This window comes from Labeo rohita, unplaced genomic scaffold (assembly GCF_022985175.1).
Source record: "Labeo rohita strain BAU-BD-2019 unplaced genomic scaffold, IGBB_LRoh.1.0 scaffold_1070, whole genome shotgun sequence".
NCBI lineage: Eukaryota > Metazoa > Chordata > Actinopteri > Cypriniformes > Cyprinidae > Labeo > Labeo rohita.
In genome coordinates this window covers 1-27,993 of record NW_026127198.1, presented here as the reverse complement: position 1 = coordinate 27,993, position 27,993 = coordinate 1, and the positions used below count along the sequence as shown (strand labels likewise).

The 27,993-nt window shown below is 34.1% G+C and overlaps 3 protein-coding genes across 6 annotated transcripts; 1 reads left to right on the top strand and 2 right to left on the bottom strand.

The window, feature by feature from the left end:
* Positions 1-140: 140 nt before the first annotated feature.
* On the bottom strand, positions 141-1,066 carry LOC127157432 (28S ribosomal protein S7, mitochondrial). The gene is made up of 3 exons (XM_051100679.1): positions 911-1,066; positions 486-674; positions 141-247 (listed from the first exon to the last, which is right to left on the bottom strand). Exons 1-3 carry the CDS (start codon positions 952-954, stop codon positions 178-180), a joined length of 303 nt encoding a protein of 100 aa, XP_050956636.1. The 5' UTR covers positions 955-1,066; the 3' UTR covers positions 141-177.
* A 240-nt stretch (positions 1,067-1,306) lies between these two features.
* On the top strand, positions 1,307-19,612 carry LOC127157433 (uncharacterized). 3 transcript variants are annotated; one of them, XM_051100680.1, is made up of 19 exons: positions 1,307-1,574; positions 3,845-4,186; positions 4,278-4,625; positions 4,875-4,979; positions 5,067-5,162; positions 5,364-5,456; positions 5,941-6,015; positions 6,601-6,714; positions 6,962-7,027; positions 8,220-8,300; positions 8,520-8,600; positions 8,985-9,089; positions 11,167-11,241; positions 12,283-12,351; positions 12,515-12,610; positions 15,041-15,139; positions 17,576-17,594; positions 17,706-17,751; positions 17,867-19,612. In XM_051100680.1, exons 1-19 carry the CDS (start codon positions 1,523-1,525, stop codon positions 17,954-17,956), a joined length of 2,052 nt encoding a protein of 683 aa, XP_050956637.1. In that variant the 5' UTR covers positions 1,307-1,522; the 3' UTR covers positions 17,957-19,612. The 3 variants fall into 3 exon arrangements, 1 of the variants encoding a protein (XP_050956637.1); XR_007825901.1 differs by lacking the exons at positions 15,041-15,139; positions 17,576-17,594; positions 17,706-17,751; positions 17,867-19,612 and adding an exon at positions 11,556-11,609 and having other exon boundaries at positions 12,515-12,592; XR_007825900.1 differs by lacking the exons at positions 15,041-15,139; positions 17,576-17,594; positions 17,706-17,751; positions 17,867-19,612 and having other exon boundaries at positions 11,556-12,351; positions 12,515-12,593.
* A 6,883-nt stretch (positions 19,613-26,495) lies between these two features.
* On the bottom strand, positions 26,496-27,987 carry LOC127157430 (microfibril-associated glycoprotein 4-like). 2 transcript variants are annotated; one of them, XM_051100677.1, is made up of 5 exons: positions 27,972-27,987; positions 27,693-27,893; positions 27,521-27,617; positions 27,287-27,454; positions 26,496-26,946 (listed from the first exon to the last, which is right to left on the bottom strand). In XM_051100677.1, the coding sequence occupies exons 1-5, from the start codon at positions 27,975-27,977 to the stop codon at positions 26,684-26,686; spliced, it is 735 nt and encodes a 244-aa protein (XP_050956634.1). In that variant the 5' UTR covers positions 27,978-27,987; the 3' UTR covers positions 26,496-26,683. The 2 variants fall into 2 exon arrangements, with proteins under 2 accessions (XP_050956634.1, XP_050956635.1); XM_051100678.1 differs by having other exon boundaries at positions 26,498-26,946; positions 27,976-27,987.
* Positions 27,988-27,993: the final 6 nt, after the last annotated feature.

Sequence of the window (27,993 nt, the reverse complement as noted above, 5' to 3'; positions counted from 1 at the left end):
TTTTATTATTATCACCACCTAATTATTTTAAAATTTATTTAAACAGAAAATGTATTTTTAAATGGTCATATTTCACAATATTTATTTATTCATTTGTGCAGCCTTGGTGAACAGAGGAGACTTGTTTATGACCATTAAGTAAGTGTAAGTGTATAAGTGTATATAATGGGATTTGATTCAAACCTGTGTCATGATTCCTCTAGCAAGGATTTTGTTGCCATCTTGCATCATCATGTTGATGAACTTGCTGTTAAAAGAAAACCGATAATCAATGTTATAGAGGATCCATATACATCAGTGTCCAAAAAAGTGTAAACAATTAGTTCAAACAATGTGAAAGAACAATCTACATGGGTTTTAGTTAAATTATTTTAAATTCTAGATTTTCAATGTAGCCACAGACTTCAAACACCAGTGTGTTTATACACAGGTCACAGAGCTACACTAACGTTTATCGCAGATGGTTGTGCTCATTTTGTTTTTACCTGATCAGAGGGTCATTGAAAGAAGAGCTGGTGTCGCTTGACAGCGCTGCTTTTATCGGTCTCACGGTTTTCAGTTCCTGCAGCTCTTTTTCTTCAGGACTGAGCTCTGATTCTGGGACACGAGCATCTTTACTGGGATCTGGATCCAGATAGTATGGATTATATCGACTCCATCTCACCAAACACAGACTGAGAAAAAAATGCAGAATAATAGACAAATGTTACCTAATACACGCATATTAAACAAAACAAGCAGCACCGTAAATTTAGAAACCCATTTAAGCACATGGTTCAGTTTGCGATTAACAGCATGAAATCAGCGATAAAATATACAAGTTATGAATTACACAGCAAAGCTGATGTGACTTGGTCCTCATTTCGCATATTCCAGGCGAAAATAAAAACAAACAACTAGTAAAATGTACCTCGGTGTCCAAGGTTTCAGTAAATGTCTGACGGAGGCTGCCATGTTTAGGATGCTACAAAAGGTTTGTCTCAGATCAGCTTGGGTGACCACCAAACATTCACATTCGCTATTAGAGAAGTAATGCACACACAGGTCTCAGATCAGCGGTTTAAGTCACTCTGACGCGACCGTGAAAGGACCTCAGCTGAAGAATGCGCCCTAAAATATTGCCTGAGTAAAATAAAACGACTATTTGTTTTAAAACGAATATCCTGCTTTTTCATATGTTGTACATATACACACCGGTCTTGCTCAATGTCAAAATAAGTTCTTTACACTAAAAATCAAATAAGTTCTTTACACTAAAATTAATAAATAGGCAACACCCCTCCCCCCTCCCCAATGGCAAAAAAGCATCAATTTACACAAGGTTCAAATAGACTCGTAATGCTGTGTATTATTTCGCCTGTTGTTTTAAAAATATTTCATTAATATTGACAAAGGGAGTGTGATTATTGTGTAGCTTGAAGTGAAAGTGTTTCATTAGACGTGTCCTCCCGTGAACCTCGTCGAAACAGGCTCTCGTTTTCATATTTTATGATATAATGACAGTTTTGTCTAATTTTAATACATGATGGACATTCTTACCTGTATGCTTTTTTTGTCAATAGTGGTCGCTGATGGTAAGTATTGTCACTTTACGTTTATACGCGAAAATAGCCGTTGAGATTCCCTTCCTATTTTTTTAACGCATTAATGAACTGTAATGGAAATTTTTAAAATCTACTAATTACATATATTACATATAACACATTGATTATATTATTATCTCACTTGATTACATTTAAGTCACATATGTTTTCTAATCAATTAACCTTTGAAATATAATCACTAGTTCTTATAAGTAGAATATAATGATTGGGATATTGTGTAAGAGTGAACTAATTTCTATACATGGTTGCTGTACCAGGGACGGGCTAGTCTGAAAGTGACTAGACATTAACAAATTGACAAGTGGTACCATGGGGTGATGTGTTTTCAACCATTTCATTGGTTAGAAGAGGGATTATGCTACTTTGAAATGTATTCTTTTGACTATAAAACTTTGGTCTGTGAGCTCCACTTTTATCTCTTTGCTTACAGTCTGCTGTGTGTAAACCAGATCATTAGAATAAGAGAGGAGGTTCAATCTTCAACTGGCTGGCGGGAGCCGTGACCTGCCAGTGGCTGGTGGCAGCTGCCAGTCTGATTTTGGGCGGGCTGACTGGCAGCTGCCAGCTGGCTGTATGCCTCAACAAGTTTCAGCAACAATAGCTTTTCGGCAGATTTTGTGTTTTGTGCTTAATGTCTTATTGTGAACCTGTTCAGAGTTCTTTATTTTTAGCGCGATTAAAGTGTTTAAATGGCGGTGATTCCGACTGGTAGGTTAATGCCGCTTCTACTGGTCGCTCAGTCAGACAGCCGCAAGAGCGCTCCGAGTTCAACGCGTTCTCTACCACTCCTACTACAAGGAAGTATATTATTTCATGATTATTAATATCTTCTTATGGATCTTGTCTTTTAATTTGCCGACGTTTTATGGAGTTTTATTATGAATAAAGTGTTTAAATGGCCGTGATTTCAACTGGCAGCTTATTGTCGCTTCCACTGGCAGTTCAGTCAGACAGCCGCGAGAGCGCTCCGAGGTTAACGCGTTTTCTACCACTCTTGCTACAAGGAAATATATTATTTCACGATCATTAATATCTTCTTATAGGTCTAGTCTTTTAATTTATCAACATTTCATGGAGTTTTATTATGAATAAAGTGTTTAAATGGCCGTGGTTTCAACTGGCAGCTTATTGTCGCTTCCACTGGCAGTTCAGTCAGACAGCCGCGAGAGCGCTCCGAGGTTAACGCGTTCTCTGCCACTCTTGCTACAAGGAAATATATTATTTTATGATCGTAAATATATTCTTATGGGTCTAGTCTTTTTTATATGCCGACGTTTATGGAGTTTTATTATGAATAAAGTGTTTAATGGCCGTGATTTCAACTGGCAGCTTATTGTCGCTTCCCCTGGCAGTTCAGTCAGACAGCCGCAAGAGCGCTCCGAGGTTAACGCGTTCTCTGCCACTCTTGCTACAAGGAAATATATAATTTCATGATCGTTAATATATTCTTATGGGTCTAGTCTTTTTATATGCCGACGTTTTATGGTGGTTTCTTACGAATAAATGGTTCAAATGGCCGTGATTTCAACTGGCAGCTTATTGTCGCTTCCACTGGCATTTCAGTTAGACAGCCGCAAGAGCGCTCCGAGGTTAACGCGTTCTCTGCCACTCTTGCTACAAGGAAATATATTACTTCATGATCATTAATATATTCTTATGGGTCTAGTCTTTTAATTTGTCGACATTTTATGAGGTTTATTATGAATAAAGTGTTCAAATGGCCGTGTTCTCAACTGGCAGCTTATTGTAGCTTCCACTGGCAGCTCAGACAGCCGCGAGGGCGCTCCGAGTTTAAGCGAAGCGTCAGTAAGCAGTCGTGATCACGTTCATTTGACCGCTTTAGTTGTGGAAAAAAAACTAAAACGTCAATCATACTAAAGAACAGAGTCATAAGAATACATTCATAACAATAAAATAGTGTATTTCCTTGCAGGGAGAGTGACAGAGAACGCGTTATACTTACAGATCTAAAGCGGTTGAGACTGCCAGCCACCAGCCCGCCACTGGCAGGTCACGTGACCTGCCAGAATCAGACTGGCAGCTGCCACCAGCCACTGACAGGTCACATGACCTGTCAGTGGCAGCTCCTGCCAGCCAATTGAAGATCGAACCCCTACTGTAGAATAAAGCAAAACAAAGACAACCTGTCTTTTTGGTTTTTCATTCTCAGTCTTCACAATTATTTTATGGCTTTATTATATTAGAAAATCCACGACAGAACCTACGCTTTTTCTTGATAGGGTTCATTGTGCGCGGTCCTTCTGGTCCTCTTGCTGCTCCTCTGGGATCTTCAGTGGTTTTGCCCTGTTATGTTGGTAAACCTTTACCAATGGACGATCTGGAGGTGGAATGGAGAAGAGCAGACTCGGAGACTCTGGTCCATTTGTTTCTGAATGGTGAGAGTCGGCCAGAGGCTCAGCAGCAGGATTATCATGAAAGAGCTCATTTCTTTACTGATCAGATCCAACAAGGAAATTTCTCCCTCCGTCTGGACAATCTGACAGCTGAAGATGAGGGACGATACACATGTAAAGTTGACAGTCAACAGGGTTCTGGAGAAATTATGGTTCAAATAAAACGTGGTGAGTGAGAGCCACTTAAATTCTGATGAAAATATAAATCACATTGTATATATTGTATGCAATAGAGTTTAAACCGTTTTTATTCTTTTAGAACGTTTGATAGTGTCAGGATCAGATCAGTCTGTGTCTGCATATGATGGTGAAGACGTCACTCTGAGCTGCTCTGTTGATTCTCACGTCCCACTTGAAGACATTGAGGTTTCATGGATAAGAACAGATGGAGATATTCCAGTTCTGCTCTTCCAAAACAATGGGACTTTACAAGAGGCATCAGATGAACAGTACAACAACAGAGTTGAGTTCTTTACAGATGAAATCACCAAAGGAAACTTCTCTCTCAGACTGAAGAGTGTGAGAACTGAAGATAAAGGAGTTTACATGTGTCAAGTGTTTGCTGGAGGACTTTCAGCCAATGCAACTGCAGTACTGGAGCAACTGGGTGAGTTTCCAAATATACGAAAAAGTAAAACAATGTCTGTTTGTGCTGAATTTAAATAGACAAACTTGTTGGTAAAAAAAAGCAAGTATCTTTTAACATTTAGCTGCTGCCAAAATATATTAGTTAGGAATTCATTTAATAAATGAATGGTCATAATTGCAAAACTCCTGGTTATTTCTCTGTAAGAAACAATGAATAAATATACCAAATTTATTCAGTGTAATTATACCTGATGTTTGTGTTTCACAGGTTTCTCTTCTTGGCACATAGCTGTGTTGTTTTTCTGTTTTGCTGCTGGATTTGGAGCTGTGATTCTGCTCTGCTGTCTGATCTACTGCAGATCAAATAACACAGGTATGCTTAAGGGAGTTGTTCTTACGTTTTTGTGATTTTAGGCCTAATTCTCTATTTCATTGTGATTATTCTGCATCTTCTCTTTAGTCACCAACAACAAAATCTGGAATCTTCAGTTTTCTCTGGTCTTTTGTCCAAACATCTGTATGTTCCTCGCTTTCATCCTTTGGGGCTTTACTGAAGGTGAGTGTAGGGTCTTTACATTTATTAAAATACCATTAATAATGTGGTAGATTTTGTTTGTCTTCTGTTCGTAATGTCGTACAGAATTTTCTTATCCCTGACTCCCTGTAATGGTGGAACTCTTCAACACTTTCACATTTTTTTGTCACACATTTTGTGTCATTTATCATCAAAAATCCATAATTAAATGTTCTGTTCCAGGATCTCTGCATGAGACTGTCCCTTGCTGTGCTCTTTATATTCTGAAACCTGTTATGTTGATTTGGGCTTTGCCTTATTTAAAGTATCTACAAGGTATGTTAAGTTTTAAAGTTTTTTTTTTTTTTTATTATTATTATTTTTTTAATGAGACCAGTTGATGACAGCATATTAAGGCTTAGCATTACAATATTGTTAGTGATTCATTATATTACAGTTAAATACAATAAAGTGTCAAATACTGAAGCATGATGATTAATTTAATTTACTTTTATTTTTCAAGCCACAAACTTAAATTTAATTTCTGAATATGTTTTTGACAACAATATTGTATGTGTCAAGAAATCTGTAGTATCTGGTCCCAAAAAAGTGCACTTTGTCCTACCCAACCCAAATGCAGAGTATGAGCAATGGAACATATATGTAATACTTTCAGTAAATTCATGAATCCTGTTTGGAAAAATAAGGTAAAAAATGCTGTTGTAAACTGTAAAGTGTGAGTATGTTGATTTTAAAATACACAGTTTTATTTTTTCAGTTTTAATTTATAGTTTTTTTTTTTAACCCTTTCTGTCTACAGACAACCTTAAAACATGGATTAGGTTTTTCAAAATAACAGGAGAGTTTGCTGTTCTTGCAGTTGTTGTTTATTCAGGTGGGTAACCACATTTCCAGCAATGGAAGCCATGTTCATTATTCTGACATTAAAAGTGCTTTATGAAATATGACCTGTTTTGCTTCCTAAGGACTTGTTTAGAATTCACAAATCTTACCCCAATCTTTAAAATCCTGTAAACACACAGTGCTACAACTGTCTAGTGTCCCAGCATTCTTTATGAAGACAAGTGTGATATTCTCACAACATGTATTCTACTGATATCTGTCAGTTAGAAGAAACATTTTCTATGTACTGGTTTAGTACAACAGAAAATATAGGTGTTATAATTTGAAATAAAGAATATATAGAATGTTTGACAAAATAACAAAACAACAAGACATCCTTTTATAATTTCTACTTTATTGCATGTAAACTGTTGACTTATCTTTCCTCAAATGTACTGATGTGTATAACATTTCCAGGTACAGATTAAGCTAGTAATGTCTCATTTAATTCAGGCAACATTGTTCATCACACACTGTTCAGTTTAGCACATCTTTACACATGTACTGTTCTTGCTCAGCTCATCATCTGTCTCGTGTGACATTTAAGTTATTGTTATATTTTTATCTGTTTCTATAGTTCTTTTTAATTATGCCTGGAGAAAGAGAGCACATGATACAGACTCCGAACCTCGCATAGCGCTTGGAATATACTTTGGCTTTTTTGTGCTGATTTGTCTCTCCTTGAGTGGAGGTAAGAGTTTTGTATGATTTGATTCCTTATGCATTGTTAAAGCTGAGTGACCGGGAAAGTGTGTGTAAGCAAAGATTTATTAGGTTGATAATGTTATTACCATTGGGTTTGTTCATGTATAGTTATTTTTTATTCTCCATTTACCAAAAAAATAATAATATAATTAATTAAATAAATAATTAAATGCATACAAAAGATGCAAGCATTTCCTTTTGGGCCTTACTGTGTGTCAATGTTTGGTTTTTAGTGGACCTAATAAGGCATCCCAATCAAGAGCGGCCAAGAGGGGCTTCTTCTTGCAGGCAAACTCTAGGTGAATGCATGCTTATTCTTTTACCTCAGTAGGAGTTTTTAGAATGGCAAACTGCTATTACGTGTAAATGAAACTGTGCTGATTGTTCACTTTCAATACAACATTTTAGGTAGTCACAAATTTAGTTTATTTTAAAATTGAGTGTTGATAAATCACAAAAATAAATGAATACAGAAAAAGGGGGGGGGGGTACATTTGTAATGTAAAATCTGTTTCAACTAGGCTTGCCACGATAGACGGTGTTGACGGTGTTACCGGTTTTAAGACGCAACACCGGTGACATCACTTTTCCACCGTGACACCGTCCCCACATTTTATTTTTTTTTTTTAAGTATTCGTTTTTTTATTAAATATTTATTTGAATTAAATGGAAAATATAATTCTAAATAATTTACTTAAGACGAGAGCATGCACTATAATTAAAAACTGAACATGGCTACATTGCGTCATATTTCATTTATCACGTGAGGAGAACGAGAGGAGTCGAATTTACAGAAAGAGAATGGCGTTGTGTTTTTTTTTCGTTATGTTAATAAAAGTTGTTTAATATCAGTGATTTTTTTTTTTTTTTTTTTGTACTTTCGTTGTCGTCCATTCAAACAATTGACGCCGAATTGCCAATTCTTTTTAAAGTGAAAGTATAATAGGCACGCATTTATAAGCTATTTAAACGCAGAAAAAAAGAGGAAAAGAGGAAACCCCCACCCCCACGGTGATACCGGTATTACCGGTGTTGTCACATGTCGATTAACCGGTGGGGAAATTTCCTCATCGTCACAACCCTAGTTTCAACCTTCTGCTTAAACCAACAACACGAATTAGCACACCTACAAACAAATTATTAACATACTGTGATCGTGGGAGATCATTGCTATTCTTTTCATCTTTGTCTGACCTAAATGTAGTGCTCTACACTGTTATTAAGGCATTTAAAGCTGCTGTGGGTTAATTAAAATTTGATGTGTGAATTTCAGCCTTGACAGGACAGTTGTCATGTCCACTGTAATAAGACTTTCCAGTGTCATGAGAATAGAAATAGTGGGTAACAACAAGTGACTAAGCCAAAGCGGAGACATTGAAGTTGACCAATCAGCAGACCATGGTTTATCCACACCACAGTCTGTATTTTGGATTCCTGTCTTTGTAATTCTCCATTCATACTTGCCTTAGTACTCTCTCTATCTCTTTATAGATTTTAGATTCATCTGTTTTCTTTGTTTGTCTGCATTCCAATTGCTCCAGCTGATCGTCTCATTAGGACTTCCCTCTTTAGGTAACACCTGAATACTGATTCCTTCATAATTTATTAAAGGGGTCATCAGATGCCCATTTTCCACAAGTTGATATGATTCTTTAGGGTCTTAATGAAAAGTCTATAACATGTTTTAGTTAAAATTTCTCACTGAGGGGTGTGTGTGTGTTTTAAAGAAACATGATTGTTGATTGTTTTGTTTACATGGGAAACTAATGGACTGTTAGTCTCTTATTTTAGCGTATTTAACCTTGCCAGTTGCTCATCCACTGCTGCTGTACTGTATACCATTTTTATCTTTTCTGCAAACAAAACTGAACTGTAAGTACATGTTGAAATACATTCATGATTATTATTGTATTTTGTATAGATGTGGTAAGAGTAAATCCTATAATAATCACGTATGTGTAAATTTATGATCATTTTGAATGTATATGAATATTAATACATTCTTACAAGTGATTTAAAGTCAGCATGAAACAGAAGTTGCTGCTGTTCAATTTACTGCCATATTGTGACATTTTGCTGAGTGAAACTACTTTTAAGAAAAAAAAAGGGTATGATTTTGTCAATTAGTTGTTGATTGTATTGTGTATAAGTGATTTTTGATTTCATGCTGACTTTTTCGTAATTGATCTGTGTCAGATCTGAGATCAGTTATAGTATGTGACCTGTAAAAGCAGATGATAATCTCTTCTTTCACAGTTCTCCGCCAAAAATGGATAACAATATTGTGGATAATAATGGTAACACTCCTGGATTTCATCCTAGTGATTTATGCTCATCTAATCTTATTTGAAAGGGAGAAAGGTATGTTATTATAGTCATTTTTCATATATATATATAAATATATATATATATGAAGAGTTCAGATGCAAGAGTCTCTAAATCCATCTAGCTACTTTGTATAGGTTTCCATCAGTGGTGGGCAGTAACGAAGTTGTAGATGTACTTAAGTACATTTTTCAAGTATCTGTACTTTACTGAAGTGGTTTTATTTTGAGTAACTTTCACTTTTACTTCACTACATTCCAAAGCGTAGGGATCGTACTTTTTACTTCACTACATTTCATAAAACACATCGTTACTCCTTATAATATATCACATGCTCCGAGTGAACGCGCGCACGACTAATGCTGCGAAAAGTAAGTTACTAATGTCGAATTTTAGGATGTCCGTTGTTTGTGAATTACATCTGCTGTAAAGGGTGATCTGTTTAAGCTCTCTGAAATCAACATAAGTGGTTATCAGCAGTAGGGTTAAAAAAATTGTGCTAATATAAAATTAAATTAAGTAGTTTATATAAAATTGCAAAATAAATCTCTCAGTATTTTTTTAAGTTAAGTACATAAAAAAACGGGTACTTTTGTACTTTAATTCGAGTAAAATTGAAAAAGGAGCACTTTTACTTTTACTGGAGTAATATTTCATTATACGTACCTGTACTTTTACTTAAGTACTTGATTTGTGTACTTCGTCCACCACTGGTTTCTATGTAAGTACTGGTACTTCTGATTGGGCTGAGGCTGGAATTTAGCGTAAAAGTAAAAGTATTTGATGGACGTATACTATGTGTCAGGAGCATTCACTCAGTATCATTATCTCATTTTTGACTGAGATGGCTTTTAGCTGGTTTTGCATCTGTATATATATATATATATATATATATATATATATATAAGCATTAAGATTTTTTTATGTTTTTAAAAGAATTCTCTTCTGCTTACCAAGCCTGCATTTATTTGATCCAAAATACAGTAAAATCAGTAATATTGTGAAATATATTTTACTATTTAAAATAACTTTTCTTTAGCAAGGATGCTTTAAAGGTGTAGTGTGTATATTTTAGTGGCATCTAGCAGTGAGGTTGCAAACTGCAAAAAGAGAAGCTACGGTGGCCGACACAGGACAAAGATATTGTCGTCTGAGACGGTAGAGAGTAGCTAGTAGTAAATTAAAGAATTATATTTACTTAATTATTCAGTAAATCAATAGGTTATTGTGAATATTATTGTTACTTGTTTGTCATTGTGAAGAACAAGTAACAAGAAGTCAAGAAGTGACAACAACTGACAAAACATGATCTAGAGCAGTTTGTCCATTTAGGGCTACTGTAGAAACATGGTGGCACAAAATGGCGATTTCCATGTAAGGGGACCCACGATATATTTGGATATAGAGATTGCTCTTTCTAAGGTAATAAAAACATAACGGTTCATTATTACATAACGGTCTTCATACACCACTGAAAACATAGTTATGTATGTTATATTGCATTTCTGTTAATAGATCCTGCTGAATATTACACACTGCACCTTTAAATTGAACAAAAGTGATGATAAAGACATTTATAATGTTACGAAAGATTTCTATTTCAGATAAATGCTGTTCTTCTGCATTCTATTCTATTCATAAAAGAAACCTAGAAAAATTCTACTCAGGTGTTTTCAACTTAATAATAAATGTGTTTTTTTTTGAGCAGCAAATCAGAATATTAGAATGATTTCTGAAAGATCATGTGACTGGTGTAATGAAGCTAAAAATTCAGCTCTGAAATCATAGGAATAGATTACATTTTAAAATATATTCAAATAAAAAAAACAGTTATTTTAAATATTTCAAAATGTTACTGTTTTTGCTGTTTTTTTTGGATTAAATAAATGCAGGCTTAGTGAGCAGAAAAAAACTAATATTTTTCTTAAAGTTTTGACTTAGCCTGGGACAGTTATTAATGTATATGATTTCCTAGACCCAACAGGAACACATTCAACCTAATAATAAGTGAAAGCCATATAACAGCTGAACGATTCACCTGTTCATGCTGTACTGATCAGATATGTTCTTTTCTTTTTCTTTTTCTTTTTTTTTTTCTTTTTTAAATTAACAGAGTACTTGGAATGGACCTGTGTAATTTTATTTCTTGAAGTTCTGAAGATAACAGCCTTTGAATACTGTGTGCAAGGTATTATTCATCACTGTCTTGCATTGTTTGTGACTTGCAATATCTTTTATTATCCTATGCTGTAATTATAAAAGAACATAAAAAGATGGTGCTAAGAAGTAGAAATTAGATAACGATCTGACATGTCTTAAATATGCAAATTTAAAAAACAAATTAAAACAGTGCTGTTTGTAAGTAACACATGTAACTTGAACTGTTAGTTAATTTAGTTAATATTAAGGGAAATTAATTAGTTATATAAAGCAGATATATCATTTAAACTTTACACTTTCTGAACTGCATGTTGCTTTAATTTCTTAATTATTACTTTACAGGTCATGATGGTTGATTTTTGCAATAACCATGAGCCTGGACTGTGATGTCTGAAAGTATTCACACCCCCTAATTTTTTCCACATTTGATGTTGTAGTCTTATACTAAAACGCTTGTTTTTTGTCCTTTATCTGCCTATGCTCTATACCTCATAATGACAAAGCACGTATTCAGACCCTTTGCTGTGCTGTTATTTTTATTTTTGGCCATTTGTAATTTAGCCTATTCAGTAAAGAAACACGCTGTCATTTTGTCATGCTATGTTTTATTACTAGATCCATTAAGGCTGCACAATTAATCAAATTTCTAATTGTGATTACAATTAGAGATGGCACAATTATGTAATTATGTAATCAGCACAATTACAAAAAAAAAAAAATCCATTTACATTATTCTGCTTTCTTAAGATGTGTGGGTGTGTGTGTGTGTGAGAGAGAGAGACAGAGGGTGTGTGTTTTTTTTCTCTTTGTTTTAATTTTTAAATTTGTACTTTTTTATATTTAAAGAAGAAGCTATATATAAAAATGTGTCATGCAGTTGCTTCAAACAGTGGTATAAAGTTATAACATCATTCAATGTAAATTGTTATAATCGTAATTATTAATTGCAATTACAATTTCAAGGGAAAATCGACAATTATGATTTTTGGCATAATCGTGCAGCCCTAAGATGCATATTCTCTGCTCATCCATTTGACATTCAAATCAGATTTCAGTTTTGTTTTAACAGAAAAACAGCGTTCAAGAGTCCAGGGACAGCGACAACAGACTGAGATAAGCCAACAAGGATCAAATGCATGTAATTACTCACTGCTGAATCTTAATGACAATTAGGATTCCTAATTTAATACACATGCACACATATACATCCAATTTGATAGTGTTACATAGAAAAGAGATCTGCATAATTAACGCAACTGTTTGTTTGTTTGCTTGTTGCTTTGTGTATGTCTGTGTTATAGTGCCTCTCTTTAATGAAATCATTTACATGTTCGGAGCAGTTGGTCTTGTTTTGTTGAACTCTGTTACGCTGACAGCAGAACTGATCCTGAAAGCACGTAAGTGAATATCTACCTTTTTCCTCTATGGGTGAGACCTATGGGTGAGACTTCCGGTTCATTATCTGCTACAGGAAAATAATGAGAAGAATAACATTGTGTAGTAAACTGTAAAACTGTTTGCACTACAAAACAGTGTGCTCATAATTAAGATAATACAATAAAATAACATGGGTTGACACACCAATTTGCAATATCAAGCAGCAAAACGAGCTGTTTTCTACAGCTAAAAATAACTGAATGTAGATGAGACCAGGAGCCACACCCATAAAATTTACTAATGGCCACACCCACTCTCATGGGAAGAAAAAGGTGGATCATTTGTTCAACAAATTATATATTTGTTAGGGGTGTAATGATATCAAAATCTCACGATACGACAATAGGAAGTCCACAATGTTTAGTCCACTGATATTTATTGCGATATAAAAAAAAAAAAAAAAAAGACAAATGAAGAATTTGAAAATTTTGTACATTTTTAAAGTTAAAGTATTCTGCCTAATGCACTTTAAGACTTCAAAATTAAGAGCTTCAACCTATGGTTTTACCTAAGAACACTTAAGTCAGAACAAAAATAATTAAATTGTACCTGTTTTTTATTGGCGACTCAAACCTCTTTTTATTTGTGATATACTGTCTCAGTCTAAATTACATTCACACTGGTGTTTTAGGAAGCCAGACAAATCGGAATATAATAATAATAATAAGAAGAAGAAGCTGTCAGCAATTCTTACTGCACTTTTAAATGAGAAGTTCACTTACAGAATACAGTTAATGTGCTCACCCCGTTGTCATCCAAGATATTAATGCCTTTCTTTCTTCAGTTGTAAAGAAATTATGTTTTTTGAGAAAAACATTTCAGGATTGTTCTCCATATATTGGACTTCAATGGTGCCCGTGAGTTTGAATGTCCAAAATGTTTCAGTGCAGCTTCAAAGGGCTCTAAACAATCCCAATCGACGAATAAAGGTCTTATCTAGTGAAACAATCACTAGATAAGACATTTTCCAAAAAAAAAAAAAATAAACTTTTTAACCTCAAATGCTCGTCTTGTCTAGCACTGCCATGTGCATGTGTACTCTGTGTAATCTGGGTCACTGCAAACTCTACTACTGGGTCACAGTACAAACTCCCATCTCATTTTCTTCTCCAACTTCAAAATTGCCTTTTTTTGTTAAGGCCATTTGATCTTCTTTGCATTTTCACTTTGTAAACACTGGGTAGGTACTTCTGCAGTCATGTAGGACAATTCTAAAGTTGGAGGAGAAAATGAGATGGGAGTTTTTTAGACATACCCTAACTCCATTGACCCATGTCAGAGCTAGAAAAGACGGGCATCTATCTATCTACCTATCTATCTATCTATCTATCTATCTATTTATCTTTAGTTATTTATTTACTTACTTATTTAGTTGTTTGTTTATTTACTTACTTATTTACTTATTTATTTACTTATTTATTTATTTACTTCCTTACTTAGAAAATGGCTGCTCTTTTTGCTAGATAAGGCCCTTATACCTCAGCTGGGATCATTTACAGCCCTTTGAAGCTGCGTTTAAACGACATTTTGGATGTTCAAACGGGCACCATTAATGTCCACTATTATCAGAAGATAATTCCTGAAATGTTTTCCTCAAAAAACATAATTTCTTTACAACTGAAGAAGGAAAGACATGAATATCTTGTATGACAATGGGGAAAGTACATTATCTGTAAATTTTTGTTCTGAACGTGAAATTCTCCATTGAGTTTTATTTTGATGGAAAGGACAGTAGAGCTTTTATTTTGAAGGAAAACTGCAGCTTCAGTGAAAACTGGCTTACAAAAATGTGTCTCACTACAAATCTAGTGAAATGCTGTAATCATCTGCTGCAAAAATAAAGCATAACCGGTGGCCATTGCGTTCCCAAATGCATGCTAAACTCTCAACACATGCAATAATCAAGTTCACTGCAATCATTTACTGTGAACGTTTGAGAGCTGATCACTTGAACGAAGTGCATGAACAGCAAAAACAGACTTGATGAAGGGATTAAGCCATATTGTACTTTCGGTTTTAGTCCGTTTGACAGATACTGTGCCAAAGCACAACTTTAAAGACCTTTTATGTTAGAATAAGAAGTTTAAATATATTTCAAAAACTATACTTTTTGCCTGGAAGACCTATCATTTCATTGTCATGTGACCACGATAATATCGTTGCATCCCTAATATTTGTATTTATATATTTGTATATATGTATGTGTTTGTGCATATAGCCGTTCATATATATTATGTAAATAATTTGTCAAATTATTTTATCTAATTACACAAAAACAATGCTGAAAATAAACATTACATTATACAGATAGTAAAAGTTGCTTTACCATTTTGCATTCAATGTCCCATACTTCTTTTTCTTCAGTGTTATTCTCTTATTTTAATTCTTAGGAAATGGTGAGCGTGTCATGAAGGATTTGAGAGTCATTGTCTTCCCATCTGAATGTGTTTTTGCCTTATATTGGCTGTTTTTACAAATGCATGCTTTATGTAAGTATCTTTTTTGGACTTCTGCACTTTACTAAAAAATGCAAGAGTGACAGTATAGTGAGAGAGAGAGATTAAAATCAATGCTAAAGGAAACAGACTTGATTGTCTATTACGTGTCCATATATAGGGTACAACGGGGCTAAAGGCACACCTTAAGAAAAAAAGGTGCTTTTCAATGTGCCCAAAATTTATGATTGCAGAAAAAAAGTTTGTATTGAGCATTTATGGAGCAACAGACTTTGTTTGGAAAAAAATAGTGGTTTATTTGTTTAATAAACTTTTAAATGTATGATAGCATGGGGGGGCCTTTTACCCCACACACAGGGTAAAAGGCTCACCAGCATGAGGCAAAAGGCACACAGTATTGATTCTTAAAACTGAAAATCATCAAGACCTTTGCCTCAAAATATATTGAATAATTCTAGTGATTCTCATTTGCTACTTGTATTTGCAATGTTTTTCAATGATTCACTATCTCAACCAATTAGAATATGGTGACACGCCAATCAGCTAATAAACTTAAAACACCTGCCAAGGTTTCCTGAGCCTTCAAAATGGTCTCTCAGTTTGGTTCACTAGGCTACACAATCATGGGGAAGACTGCTGATCTGACAGTTGTCCAGAAGACAATCATTGACACCCTTCACAAGGAGGGTAAGCCACAAACATTCATTGCTAAAGAAGCAGGCTGTTCACAGAGTGCTGTATCCAAGCATGTTAACAGAAAGTTGAGTGGAAGGAATAAGTGTGGAAGACAAAGATGCACAACCAACCAAGAGAACTGCAGCCTTGAGAGGCTTGTCAAGAAAAATCGATTTGAGAATTTGGGTGAACTTTACAAGGAATGGACTGAGGCTGGGGTCAAGGCATCAAGAGCCACCACACACAGATGTGTCAAGGAATTTGGCTACAGTTGATTTGGGGTGCAATGTCATCTGCTGGTGTTGGTCCACTGTGTTTCTGGAAAAATAATGTCACTACACCCGTTTACCAAGAAATTTTAGAGCACTTCATGCTTCCTTCTGCTGACCAGCTTTTTAAAGATGCTGATTTCATTTTCCAGCAGGATTTGGCACCTGCTCACAGTGCCAAAAGCACCAAAAGTTGGTTAAATGACCATGGTGTTGGTGTAGAGAATCTATGGGGTATTATCAAGATGAAAATGAGAAACAAGAGAAAAAAAAAAAAATGTATATGAGCTGAAGGCCACTGTCAAAGAAACCTGACCTAGGCTTTCATACCACCTCAGCAGTGCCACAGACTGATCACCTCCATGCCACGCCAAATTGAGGCAGTAATTAATGCAAAAGGAGCCCCTACCAAGTACAGTATATGAACATACTTTCCAGAAGACCAACAATTCACTAAAATTTTTTTTATTATTATTATTTATTTTTTTTTTTATTGGTGTTATGAAGTATTCTAATTTGTTGAGATAGTGAATTGGTGGGTTTTTGTTAAATGTGAGCCAAAATCATCACAATTAAAAGAACCAAAGACTTAAACTACTTCAGTCTGTATTGAATTTCACAATTTGAGTTGAATTACTGAAATAAATGAACTTTTCCACAACATTCTTATTTATTGAGATGCACCTGTAGACATAAAATAGCACAGAATCAACTTTGCGCTGCTGCCTGTGATCGCGTCAAGGATCAGCTAAATTTGCATGTGCATCTTGAAAAGCAAATGTTTTGGAGAGTGCTGCACCAGGTTTTTCTGCCATCTAGTGGTTAAGAAGAAAATTATATCAAAGGCGCCTTTTACCCTGGTGCGCCTTTAGCCCTATTGTACCCTATTAATAATGACTCAAACTAAAGTCCCTTTAAGGCAAGTAATTTTACTCAGTGGCCATCTTTGAAATGCCTCTTGGCCATGCAAGTGCAGCTCTTTACAATTCAATTTCATACTTGAAATCACCAATGAAATCTGACAACAACCATCTCATAAATATTATTTGTTATGCTCAAATAGCATTCAAAAAAAGCTTTTTTTTTGAAAAGCCATTTTTTAGGCTAGACCAGCCAGTGTGCATGCACAGTCCTAAGCACACATCTCGGAATGATTCTAATGAGAGCTGCAGTGTTGAGCTGACTTTAGCTCTTTAGCGATTAGCTCTTTTACTCAGAAGGCGGGGCTTCCTTTGATAGAGCGGCCATATTGAGCATTGCGTTTTTCCCCATTCAAAACTATCTACCTTATTTTTCAATGTGGAAGTACGCCATTACGGGAAAAAAGTAATGTGGATATGAGTGACACGTCTTGGGTTTTCTATAATCTTTGCTCAGACTATGATACGTATGTGTACAATACATATCATCATCATTATTATTATTGTTGTTACTTGCTGTGTTTCTGATTTGATTTAATAATTTGATTAATTAAATTATTAATATTCTGAACTTTTTTTCTCATTTTTTGTCTCCTGTCACATAGGGAGGATTGTTACAGCTCAGTAAGTTCAGATTTTTATTTAACACAGTATGTAGTATGTATGTGTATATATGCAGTACATTTAACTGTGTATGTATCAGTGTTAAAACTGTAATTCTGTTTTCAAACACAGATCTACACACAATCAAAGGAACTTGCATCAAAGAGGTCAAATCAGGGTAATTATTAATTGTTAACTGATGTATCAGCTGATCTGCAATATATACTTTCACATCTTAGCGTGGAATTCAGATATGTAGTTGCCAAACAATGTCTTATTAATGTTTTACACAGAACACACCAGAGAGGAATGAAATGGGCATTCTGTCTCCACCTGATACTGATGTTTCACAGACACAGATAAGAGGGGGTCCTCTGGAGTAGGCTAAAAGCCAAAAAAAAAAAAAGAGACTGAAAGCTAAATTGTAAAGAAGAGGGTTTGATGACATAAACAAATGCCATGTATACCCCGCAAGGTTGTCAATTGAAGTTTTAGGTGTGTTTGATTGGAACTGGCCCTGCACAGACAGATTGGTGTTTGATATCAAATTATTGCAAGAACTATAGAGAGCAGACAGCTCTGCATACTTTCAAGTTACACATAGGTCCATAAAATAGTCTGTAAAACTGGCATAAAAATTTGAAGCTTGGAAGCACAGACTTAGGTTTGGTCTCATTTTAAAGAAGACCCATGGCAGATTACTGATGAAATAGAAAAACTTTAAATAGTGAAATAACAAAAGTTATAGAGATTTGAGTTTATGAAAATGCTTTTATATAAAGTATATTTTATATTTTATGTAAGATATATACTTTAAGAAACATTTTGAACTCTAATCCTGCTAGAAAATCAAAGCCATAAATCTAAACAAGCCGTGTTCCCAATTTGAGGTTAAAAATGAGCTTTCAGTAAGTTTTTTTTTTTTTGGCTCAGTGTCAAATTTCCCCCATAAGATGGCAGCAAAACTCCGCTGGTGCACACAGTGGTTGGATTTGTGATTTGCAGTAGAGTTTTTCTCTCTTAAATATTACAAGAACAAACACATTTTTTGACACACATACAAACCACACTCTGATATCCATACCAACACACCCACACAATTATAGCTGCATTATTTATCCACTTGGCTCTATAATATGCAAAATCAAAAAACAGGAATAAAGCAAGTATTTGCTTTATAGGCCAAACCTGAAAAAAATGGCACCATCTAGGTAAAAAATAGTAAAAAAATAAAATTTCAAAGCCTTGCCAACAGCATGAACAATATTTTATATTAAATATATATTTTATGAAATATGTTGAACCTGCTGGAAAATAAAATGAATGGCACTGTGATTAAAAATACCAGTTTTAATGGGTTTCAATGGGGACATTTTTGTCCAAAAGGTGCTGAGTGTAACAATTTTTTGTACCTAGTGCAAAATAGATTTATTAAAGGAAATGGAGGTGAAATAGTAAAACTCCAATAAAAATACAGACCTGTGCCAAAATGTATGCAGCTGGCAATAACACCGGCAAAATGATCACAAAAAACAAGACTGAAAAGGACAAAAATGTCCAAAAGGGTGCACAAAGGTTAAATGTAGAAACAAGCAGTGTGCTGTGGATGTTTTATGTTTATGTTTTGTTATGTTTTATTATGTTTTTATTATAGCACGAGTAAAATCTTTAGTTTGCTGTAAGGTAAACTGTCATATTAGTAGATTTGTCATATAAGGGAAAACTGAGCCACATTTAGCATGTTACGTTAAATAATTACAGACCGGATCCAATGTCTAAACAAGCAGAATAGCCTGCATCTCTTGTCATTGATGAATATTAGTATGTTTATTTTGTTTATGCTCTGTTTATTTTATTTAGTTTCTATGTATACTTCTCTTTTTAAATTTTATTTATTTGTGTTACATGTGTATGAATTTACTCAAGCTCACTTGCACTCGTATGTAACATTTGAAATGAACCAGCAGTTTGTAAAGTGTCTCAGTTACTACAGTTTGTGTGAGTGTGTAAGTGCAATAATAAATGTCGAGAATGCTTTATTGAGGTCTCCAAGGTCATTAGATATGATCATCATATGACATGAATAAAATTACGAGATCACAAAGGCTATAACAATTTCTTTTGTTTGTTTTTTGTTTCATTACACCGATTTTTTGTCGTCATAGTAATATATATGATGCATGACATTATCTTATGAGCCCCGATGCAAAAACACTTCATAGACCTCCGTCATCCCTGTGCTCTGACATGAACATGGCGGAACTGTGGTTTCATTCAGAAGAACACTTTGATATAACTTGCAATAGTTTGTTCATTCAGGGCATTTGCTTACAGGATCAGATCACTTCATATCTGCAAATATAGATATTAAAAAGATACAGTATAATAGGTGTCTAAATATTGAGTTTCTTTTAGCTTTGTTTAGACAAGTGTTAAGAGTTAAGTGTTAAGAGCTTCTGGATCTGCACCTCTGGTTTGGATAATTAAATAGAAAATAAATCAATAATACTATTTAATTTACTGCCATTGTGTGAATAAGCTAACTGAAGTCTAACCTAATAACAAATGCTTCATTTGTGGTATCTGGTTAATTAATCCAGATTACAGAATTCAATAATTGCTCAACACTGGGTATAATATTGTCTCTCACTTTACTAGGCCATCTTGGTTTATACTATATTTGAAAGGTTGTTTGTTTAGCCATTTTTATTTATTGTATTTCTTCAGTCAAGAACCATGTTATTGTCACTGGACATTAGACTCAGATTTGAGTAATAGAGTCAGAACATTCAGGAATCTAGAGACGATACCAACAGATTGTGATGAGTCAGCGAGGATCAAATTCATGTAACTCACTGCTGAATCCTACTATAAATCTTAATTAATTTTCTTTCCATGATTTACCATAAACTTTATTGTATTTATGCTATGGCATAAAGCCAATTTGACAGTATTGCATAGAAAAGATATCTGCATAAATAATACAACTATTTGATTGCTTGATGTCTGTGTGTGTGTGTGTGTGTGTGTGTGTGTGTTATATAGTGCATCACTGTCATGTAATAATGTACAAGTTTGGAGCAGTTGGTCTTTGTTGAAACAGCAGAACTGATCCTGAAAGCATGTGAGTGAATTGATCATTATACATCATACATTTTTTTTTGATTAGACAACAAGTACTTCAAGTTAATATTGTCCAAGTAATTATTTTATTTTAATGCTTAGGGAATGGTGAGTCCTATCATCTGATTTTTTTTATTTATTTATTTATTTTTGGCTGGTTTTACAAATGCATGTTTACTCTAAATATGTTTTAGAGTAAAATTTTATGTATTCCTTTGATAGCTTTTTTCATATATGCCTGGATGAATATTGGACATGATGTGTACTTCGCATTTCGCATAGTAGTTTTTGGATTATTGCTTGGATGTGTTGTACTTCTCTCTCTCACTTTGTGTAGAGGTGAGAATTTCTGAATGATTTTTTCACTATAGTTAAAAAAAAAAAAGAAAAAAAAAAACTTCCCTTAATGTTATAAGCGTGTGTGTGTGTGTGTGTGTGTGTGTGTGTGCGTGCGTGTGTGTTTTCAACAGGACCTTGCATATGTTGTCTAAAAGCATTCTTATTGGTAAAGTAGTGTGTTCTTTGTACCCAATTTGACATTGTTGACATTTATAAGCTCCAGAAAAAAATGTGTGTTGATTGTGTACTCTGCATGGGTTCACTATGGTTTAACAAAGTAAATAACTATTTTGCAGTTCCAAATGGAGCCCTTGTGCTTTTTACTGAATGGACTATTCACTTTTTTCTTGTTAAGAAAATTTCCAACACACTTGATATGCACATTTGTCACATTTAGTACACTACACCCTCCACTTCTGAAAGGATGGACAGCAAAGAAAAGTCAAGGAGAGAGGAAGCATAGATAATGGTTCCCTTTTGACCAATCAGAAGATGAGACATTTAACTGATCACAAACCCTGATCACAAAATTTTTTGAACAACAACAAAGAATAAAAGAGAGAATATTCCTTTAGTTGGAGTCTTTTAATATGAGAAAAGTTGTGATAAGCATGTTTTCACACTTACCAATAGTAATATGCCTATTATGGAAGACTTTTAATCATGAATGATTTAGTTAAGATTTATTTATTTGAATGTTATATGAATGAGAAAAATAAAAGATCAATATTCTCTTATTTCAGTCTTTCTAGCTGAGCCAGTGATTCAGTCTGTACTACTCATGTGCATATCATGTAAATGTAAGTGCTTTAAACTTTGTCACTTTATATGAATAAATGCAGAATGCCATTCTTCTATTCACAGTCCTTCACAAGAGATGGATAATATTACTATGGATAATAACATTGATGCTCCTGGATCTCATTCTAGTGATCTATATTCATGTACGCATTCTGGAAAGAGATGAAAGTATGCTCCTTTCTTTCTTTCTTTCTTTCTTTCTTTCTTTCTTTCCTTCTTTCTAGAAAGAAAGTTGGTTTTGTTTTGGTGAACTCTGTTGCACTGACAGTAGAACTGTTCCTTAAAGCACGTAAGTGAAAAACACTTTACTATTTTGTTTTTAAATATCCTCATCTTCCTTTATCTTCATGCAATTCTTTAAATTTGAATTCTTAGGAAGTGGCGAGCGTGTCATGAAGGATTTGAGATACATTGTCCTTTTATCTGAGTGTGTTTTTGTTTTATATTGGGTGGTTTTACAAATACATGCTTGCTGTAAGTATCTTTTAAAATCTTTTTTAAAGGAGACTTAGCTGATTATCTGTCTGAACTTCAGATGTTCTATAAGTTAATATTATAAACTTGGATTGCACCATAATTTATGAGTCTGAGTCAAACAGTAATCAAAGAATTATCAAGAAATACAGTGAACATACAGTACTGTGCAAAAGTTTTAGGCCACTAGTATATCACCAGCTAAGAAATGGTTTATTGGTTATTTCTATCTTTTGCTGTAGTGTGTCAGTAAAAAACATCGGTTTACATTTCCAAACATTCTGTTTGCCATTAATTGTAATAATCTAGTGAGATTTTTGTTTGCACAAGGAGTCTGACAACAGCCAGTGCTCCACACTGATCTAATCTCATCATCATCCAGTTTCCTTGAATGACATAAGAAGACACAGAACAAACTGAAACAGAGTAAATCCAGAAGAACTGTGGCAACGTCTCCAAGATGCTTCAAGAAACCTACCTGCAAAGCTACCTAAAAAATTTTGTGCAAGTGCACCTAGGGCAAAAGCTGCTGTAAACACAAAGAATGGTCACACCAAATGTTGATTTCATTTAGTTAATCGAAGGTAATTGATGAAGAAAATCTATTTATGACAGCATCCTCATTTTACAGCATTTTTACACAAGTGCTTACAACTTTTAACAGTGCTGCAGCTTTGCAGGTACACTCAAAAAAATGTCTCAGCCTTAACTTAAACTTTATGTAATTCAATTACATACACATTTTCCATGCATTTAGGATACACAGTTTTAATTTAAACAAATCAATTACACTTAATGTGATTCAAATGCATCAGTCATACGTGAATGAAACAGGACAAGTTTATGTAATAGTTCTCAGTGTTAAACAAACCCTGCTCAGTGTTCATGTGTTTCCACACTACAGAGTGTTCAAGTAGCATTGACACAGTGTTGGAGTTAAGGAGATCATTATGTCACGATTGACCAATAATGATGAACACCTGCTGTTTACAAGCAGAATCACTGAAGGAAAGAGAAACACAAGAATCAGCCACAGCAAATGATAAAATGAACTTAAATAAATGAGGACATTAAATCTCTGATTAAACAACTCCACAAACAACATTATAGTTTGACTTGATTTCTGTCATATGTCTACAAATATTATTTGAGAACATCTAAACAGAGGTTTAGATGTTTTATTAAAAAAAAAATAATAATAATAAAAAAAAATAATAATAATTTGACCTCACCATCATGGCGATCAGGGTTTATTTTAGTTGGGCTCTTGACCCTTGACATTTTTAATATCATTTTTTTTCTTTGGTTGCTGTAATTGTGTTTATAGAGCACAATTGTTATAGCAACAAAAAAGCCAAAAAAAAAAAGTTCTATTAAATGTTCTTGTTTAATTATTATTGATGGTGTAATCATCATCCAGTGGTCTGATTCACTGATCTCGTTCAGTGGTTTATCTGTTAATTTCATGATATTTACAACAGTTGAACATAGTATGAACTGTTACTATTACTATCTTAAAATCTCCAGCAGCACTTAGACACACACAGACATCAAGAATCAGCATATGAATCTCAACAATGGTGACATTCAAAAGCTGCATGTTGGGAGTCATGGGTGAGTTTTGTACTCTGCTGCTATCCAGCATGCAGCTGTTGAATGTCACCATTGTTGAGATTCATATGCTGATTCTTGATGTCTGTGTGTGTTGAAGGGATGCCGTAGATTTCAATGTTTAGTGTATAAGATAACCATCCATAATAATTAATACGTCTGTTGTAAACATTATGGAACTAATAAATTTACTACTGCATGAGATGAGTGCATCAGGCCACTAGATGATAATGATTACCCCACCACTAAAAATTAATCAAAAACACCTTTTTTATTTTGCTATAATAGATGTGCTTAAGACACAGCAGCCAAAAAAATAAAAACTAACATAAAAAAAAAAAGCAAAGATCAAGAGTCCAACTAAAGTAAACCCTGATTGCCATGATGGTGAAGTCAATTGAAACTTTTTTTTTTTTTTAATAAAACATCTCTGTTTAGATGTTCTCAAATAATATTTGTAGATATATGACAGAAATCAAGTCAAACTGTAATGTTGTTTGTGGAGCTGTTTAATCAGAGATTTAATGTCCTCATTTATTTAAGTTCCTTTTTTTCTTTGGCTGTGGCTGATTCTTGTGTTTCTCTTTCCTTCAGTGATTCTGCTTGTTAACAGCAGGTGTTCATCATTATTGGTCAATCATGACATAATTATCTCCTTAACTCCAACACTGTGTCAATGCTACTTGAACACTCTGTAGTGTGGAAACACATGAACACTGAGCAGGGTTTGTTTAACACTGAGAACTATTACATAAACTTTACCTGTTTCATTCACGTAAGACTAATGCATTTGAATCACATTAAGTTTAACTGATTTGTTTAAATTAAAACTATGTAACCTAAATGCATGGAAAATGTGTATGTAATTGAATTACATAAAGTTTAAGTTTAGGCTGAAACATTTTTTGAGTGTAGGTTTCTTGAAGCATCCTGGAGACTTTGTCACAGTTCTTCTGGATTTAGTCTGTCTGAGATTGTTCTGTTTCTTCATGTCATTCCAGACAGACTGGATGATGATGATGAGATCAGATGTCTGTGTGGAGCACTGGCTGTTGTCAGACTCCTTGTGCAAACAAAAATCTCACTGGATTATTACGATTAATGGCAAAATGAATGTTTGGAAATGTAATCTGATATTTCCTACTGACACACTACAGCAAAAGACTGACTTTAACTGACTTTAAACCATTTTTTAGCTGATGAAAATACTAGTGGCCTAAGACTTTTGCACAGTACTGTATATATATATATATATATATATATATATTTTTTTTTTTTTCAATTAAAACATTCAAATTTGTAGTTTACGCAAATACAAGACATTACAAACGTAAAAGACTTTAATATTTAATATTGAAAGTCTTTATTAGTAATGTACTGCAACAATGCAATCAACCTGCATTTACTAACTGTGATTCTAAACAGAACTAAATCTGAACTAAATCTTGCTAACATTCTATTCTAAACATTTACATTAATATAAATGAAAAATGTAATCTAAATATTTTCTTTTTTTTATTACATCCTGTCACATAGTGAGCATTAAAATTAAGTAAGTTCAGATTCTTATTTTTTACCAGTCAATTTAAATATATATATATCATTATTAATTCTGTACTTTTTTTTTAATTATGTTGAATACTACAGATCTATACACAATCAAAGGAATTTGCATGACATGTCTGCTGTTTCACAAACACAGAAATGAGAAACAGACTCTTCCACATTTATCCTGTGCTTGACTGCTATGTGTTCAAAAAGAAAGTGTTCTACAGGAGCAGAAGCCACAATAAAACACTATCTTTGTAAAACAAGTTAAAAATAACTTTTTGTACATTTTTAAGGTTTTGGGGCAGTTTCTTATGCAAATCTATTTGTTATGTTATGTTTTGATATTGAAGGGGCAATTAAAGGAATGATTTTCATTATATATAACACTTTATATCACTCACATATCGATCACTAGGTAATGCTTTAGATATCATGAACTAACAATAAAAAATACAACATTTATTACTATGGGCTGGTATTAATTTCTTCATGCTCAGTACTAAAACTTCATATTTCAAATATGCATGTAGAACTTTCATACACAGAATTATATATGAACATGAGGTATATTTATAAAAGAACATTAGCTCACATTAATAAATGCTGTAAAAAGTTGTGTATTGATTATTTGCTTAGGCCTACTTTGTTAATTCAAGAATTGAACAATATTATATGCATACATACATATATAAAATGTGTATAATGACATGTGTATGACATAGGTATTACAAGGAGAGGGTGAATTATGAGGACATTGGCCCATGTCCCCATTTTTCCAAAGGCTTATAAATCATACAGAATGAGTCAGGTTGGTGTAAGGCGACAGAAAATACAATTTGTACAGTATAAAAACCATTATGCCTATGGAATGTCCCCACAGTTCACAAAAAGCAAACCTGTATGTGTGTATTCTGATAAAAGAATTGTGAAATATAAAATTGCAATTATTCTTACTATTGTTATTATTATTATTATTATTATTATTATTATTATTCATTCATTCATTCGTTCATTTATTTTTAATAAACAACAGTCATCTTCATACAGACAATAATGCTTTCAATGCTGGAGTTTATTAAAAATGTACCAAATCATTCTAAATTACATACACATTTTAACTATTGCACAGTTAAAAGAGAAAGCATAAATCTTCTCAGTGGTCATATACGGTTAACAATATCAAACATTTGCACCTGGAAACACTAATGTTTTTAAGACATAGGTTTAATTTTCATGCTGATGGTTTTCATGCCAACAGCAACACTGTTCTCCCAGGTGTACCAAGCATTTCCAATACCGAAAATGGTGGCATCTCTTCCCCATAAGTATATACCATTGGGGTTTGTGTAGTGACAAGGTGTGGCTCTATACCAAAATCCTCCAAGACGCATTTTGGCACAATTATTATCATCGATGTCTTGATCCTTGTCAAAAGTTGTGAACTTCAGACCATTGTGGAAGGTCAAAGAGTCACCTGCAGAGACAAACAGCATCATTAACAGGATTAACATAATATATAATAGTCCCATGCCTACTTAGTCCTGTAGGTTTCACAGCAAACAAGAGGTTTTCCTCTCCATTTAATGTTACCAGAGCAACATTGTGACATCTCACAATGCTTGGTGGTATTCTAAACAAATCCTAATTTTTTAACATTTACACATGTAAGCCACATTTAAAGAATACATTATAGAAAAGCTGGTAAATTACATTTAACAGTCTGGTTCCAAATTTAATGTCTTATAAAAACACATTTAAGCAAGCAAAAGTGCATGATCAAGTGTACATGAATCCTATGAATGAAAGTGTCCTACCTGCTCCTCCATCAGTAAATCCTGAAACTTGCAGTTTATATCCATCAACTTCAGCACCCACAGAGAAGGATGAGTACAGAGCGTAACCTTTCCTTCCATTAAAATCCTCCAGATCCACTCTCAGCATATACGCCCTGTTACGTGTCAGCTGGAACATGTTCTCCAGCCCTGTTCACACACACATATGAAGAACATGTTCAACAAACACACAAACATCCACACAAATGGACTTACCCAGCCAGTATTCCGTCTCCACATTCCCAAATCCTCTCTTGTATTGATTCCACGGGCGATAGAAATTTACACTGCCGTCCACTCTCCTCTGAATCACCTGTGATGGGTTTATATACAGTATTCATAATGTATGTTCTGATGTATGTTTAATGATCTAAAGTCACATTCGTACCGTCCATCCTCCATTGTCTTCAACGGTCCCATCTGAGACAATGTGACAGTAAACCCAGACGGGAAAGTCACCTGCTGGATAGATGGCGTAAATCCCACTAAGTGTTTCTCCTGAGTTTTGGATGTCAGAACAGTCGAAAGGCATGAGTGCAGAACCACTGCCCAATAAAAGAGGGAGAAAAGCTGCCAAAAACATCATCATCTGCAAAAAACAGAGAGAAAGAACTGAACCAGAATCAGGAGTTTAGACTGACACAACAAAAGAAGCAGATGAACTTACGTACATCTTCTGAATCTCTTCT

What these genes read in the sequence shown, in the direction of transcription:
- LOC127157432 (XM_051100679.1), bottom strand. Translation starts at nt 954, where the DNA reads ATGGCAGCCTCCGTCAGACATTTACTGAAACCTTGGACACCGAG. An exon ending in CTGAAACCTTGGACACCGAG is followed by an intron (nt 675 to 910) that starts GTACATTTTACT and finishes TTTTTTTCTCAG; the next exon opens with TCTGTGTTTGGTGAGATGGA. An exon ending in TTCAATGACCCTCTGATCAG is followed by an intron (nt 248 to 485) that starts GTAAAAACAAAA and finishes TTCTTTTAACAG; the next exon opens with CAAGTTCATCAACATGATGA.
- LOC127157433 (XM_051100680.1), top strand. Translation starts at nt 1,523, where the DNA reads ATGATGGACATTCTTACCTGTATGCTTTTTTTGTCAATAGTGGTCGCT. An exon ending in CTGCAGATCAAATAACACAG is followed by an intron (nt 4,980 to 5,066) that starts GTATGCTTAAGG and finishes TCTTCTCTTTAG; the next exon opens with TCACCAACAACAAAATCTGG. An exon ending in TTATTTAAAGTATCTACAAG is followed by an intron (nt 5,457 to 5,940) that starts GTATGTTAAGTT and finishes TTCTGTCTACAG; the next exon opens with ACAACCTTAAAACATGGATT.
- LOC127157430 (XM_051100677.1), bottom strand. An exon ending in AAGACAATGGAGGATGGACG is followed by an intron (nt 27,618 to 27,692) that starts GTACGAATGTGA and finishes AACCCATCACAG; the next exon opens with GTGATTCAGAGGAGAGTGGA. An exon ending in GGAGACGGAATACTGGCTGG is followed by an intron (nt 27,455 to 27,520) that starts GTAAGTCCATTT and finishes GTGTGTGAACAG; the next exon opens with GGCTGGAGAACATGTTCCAG.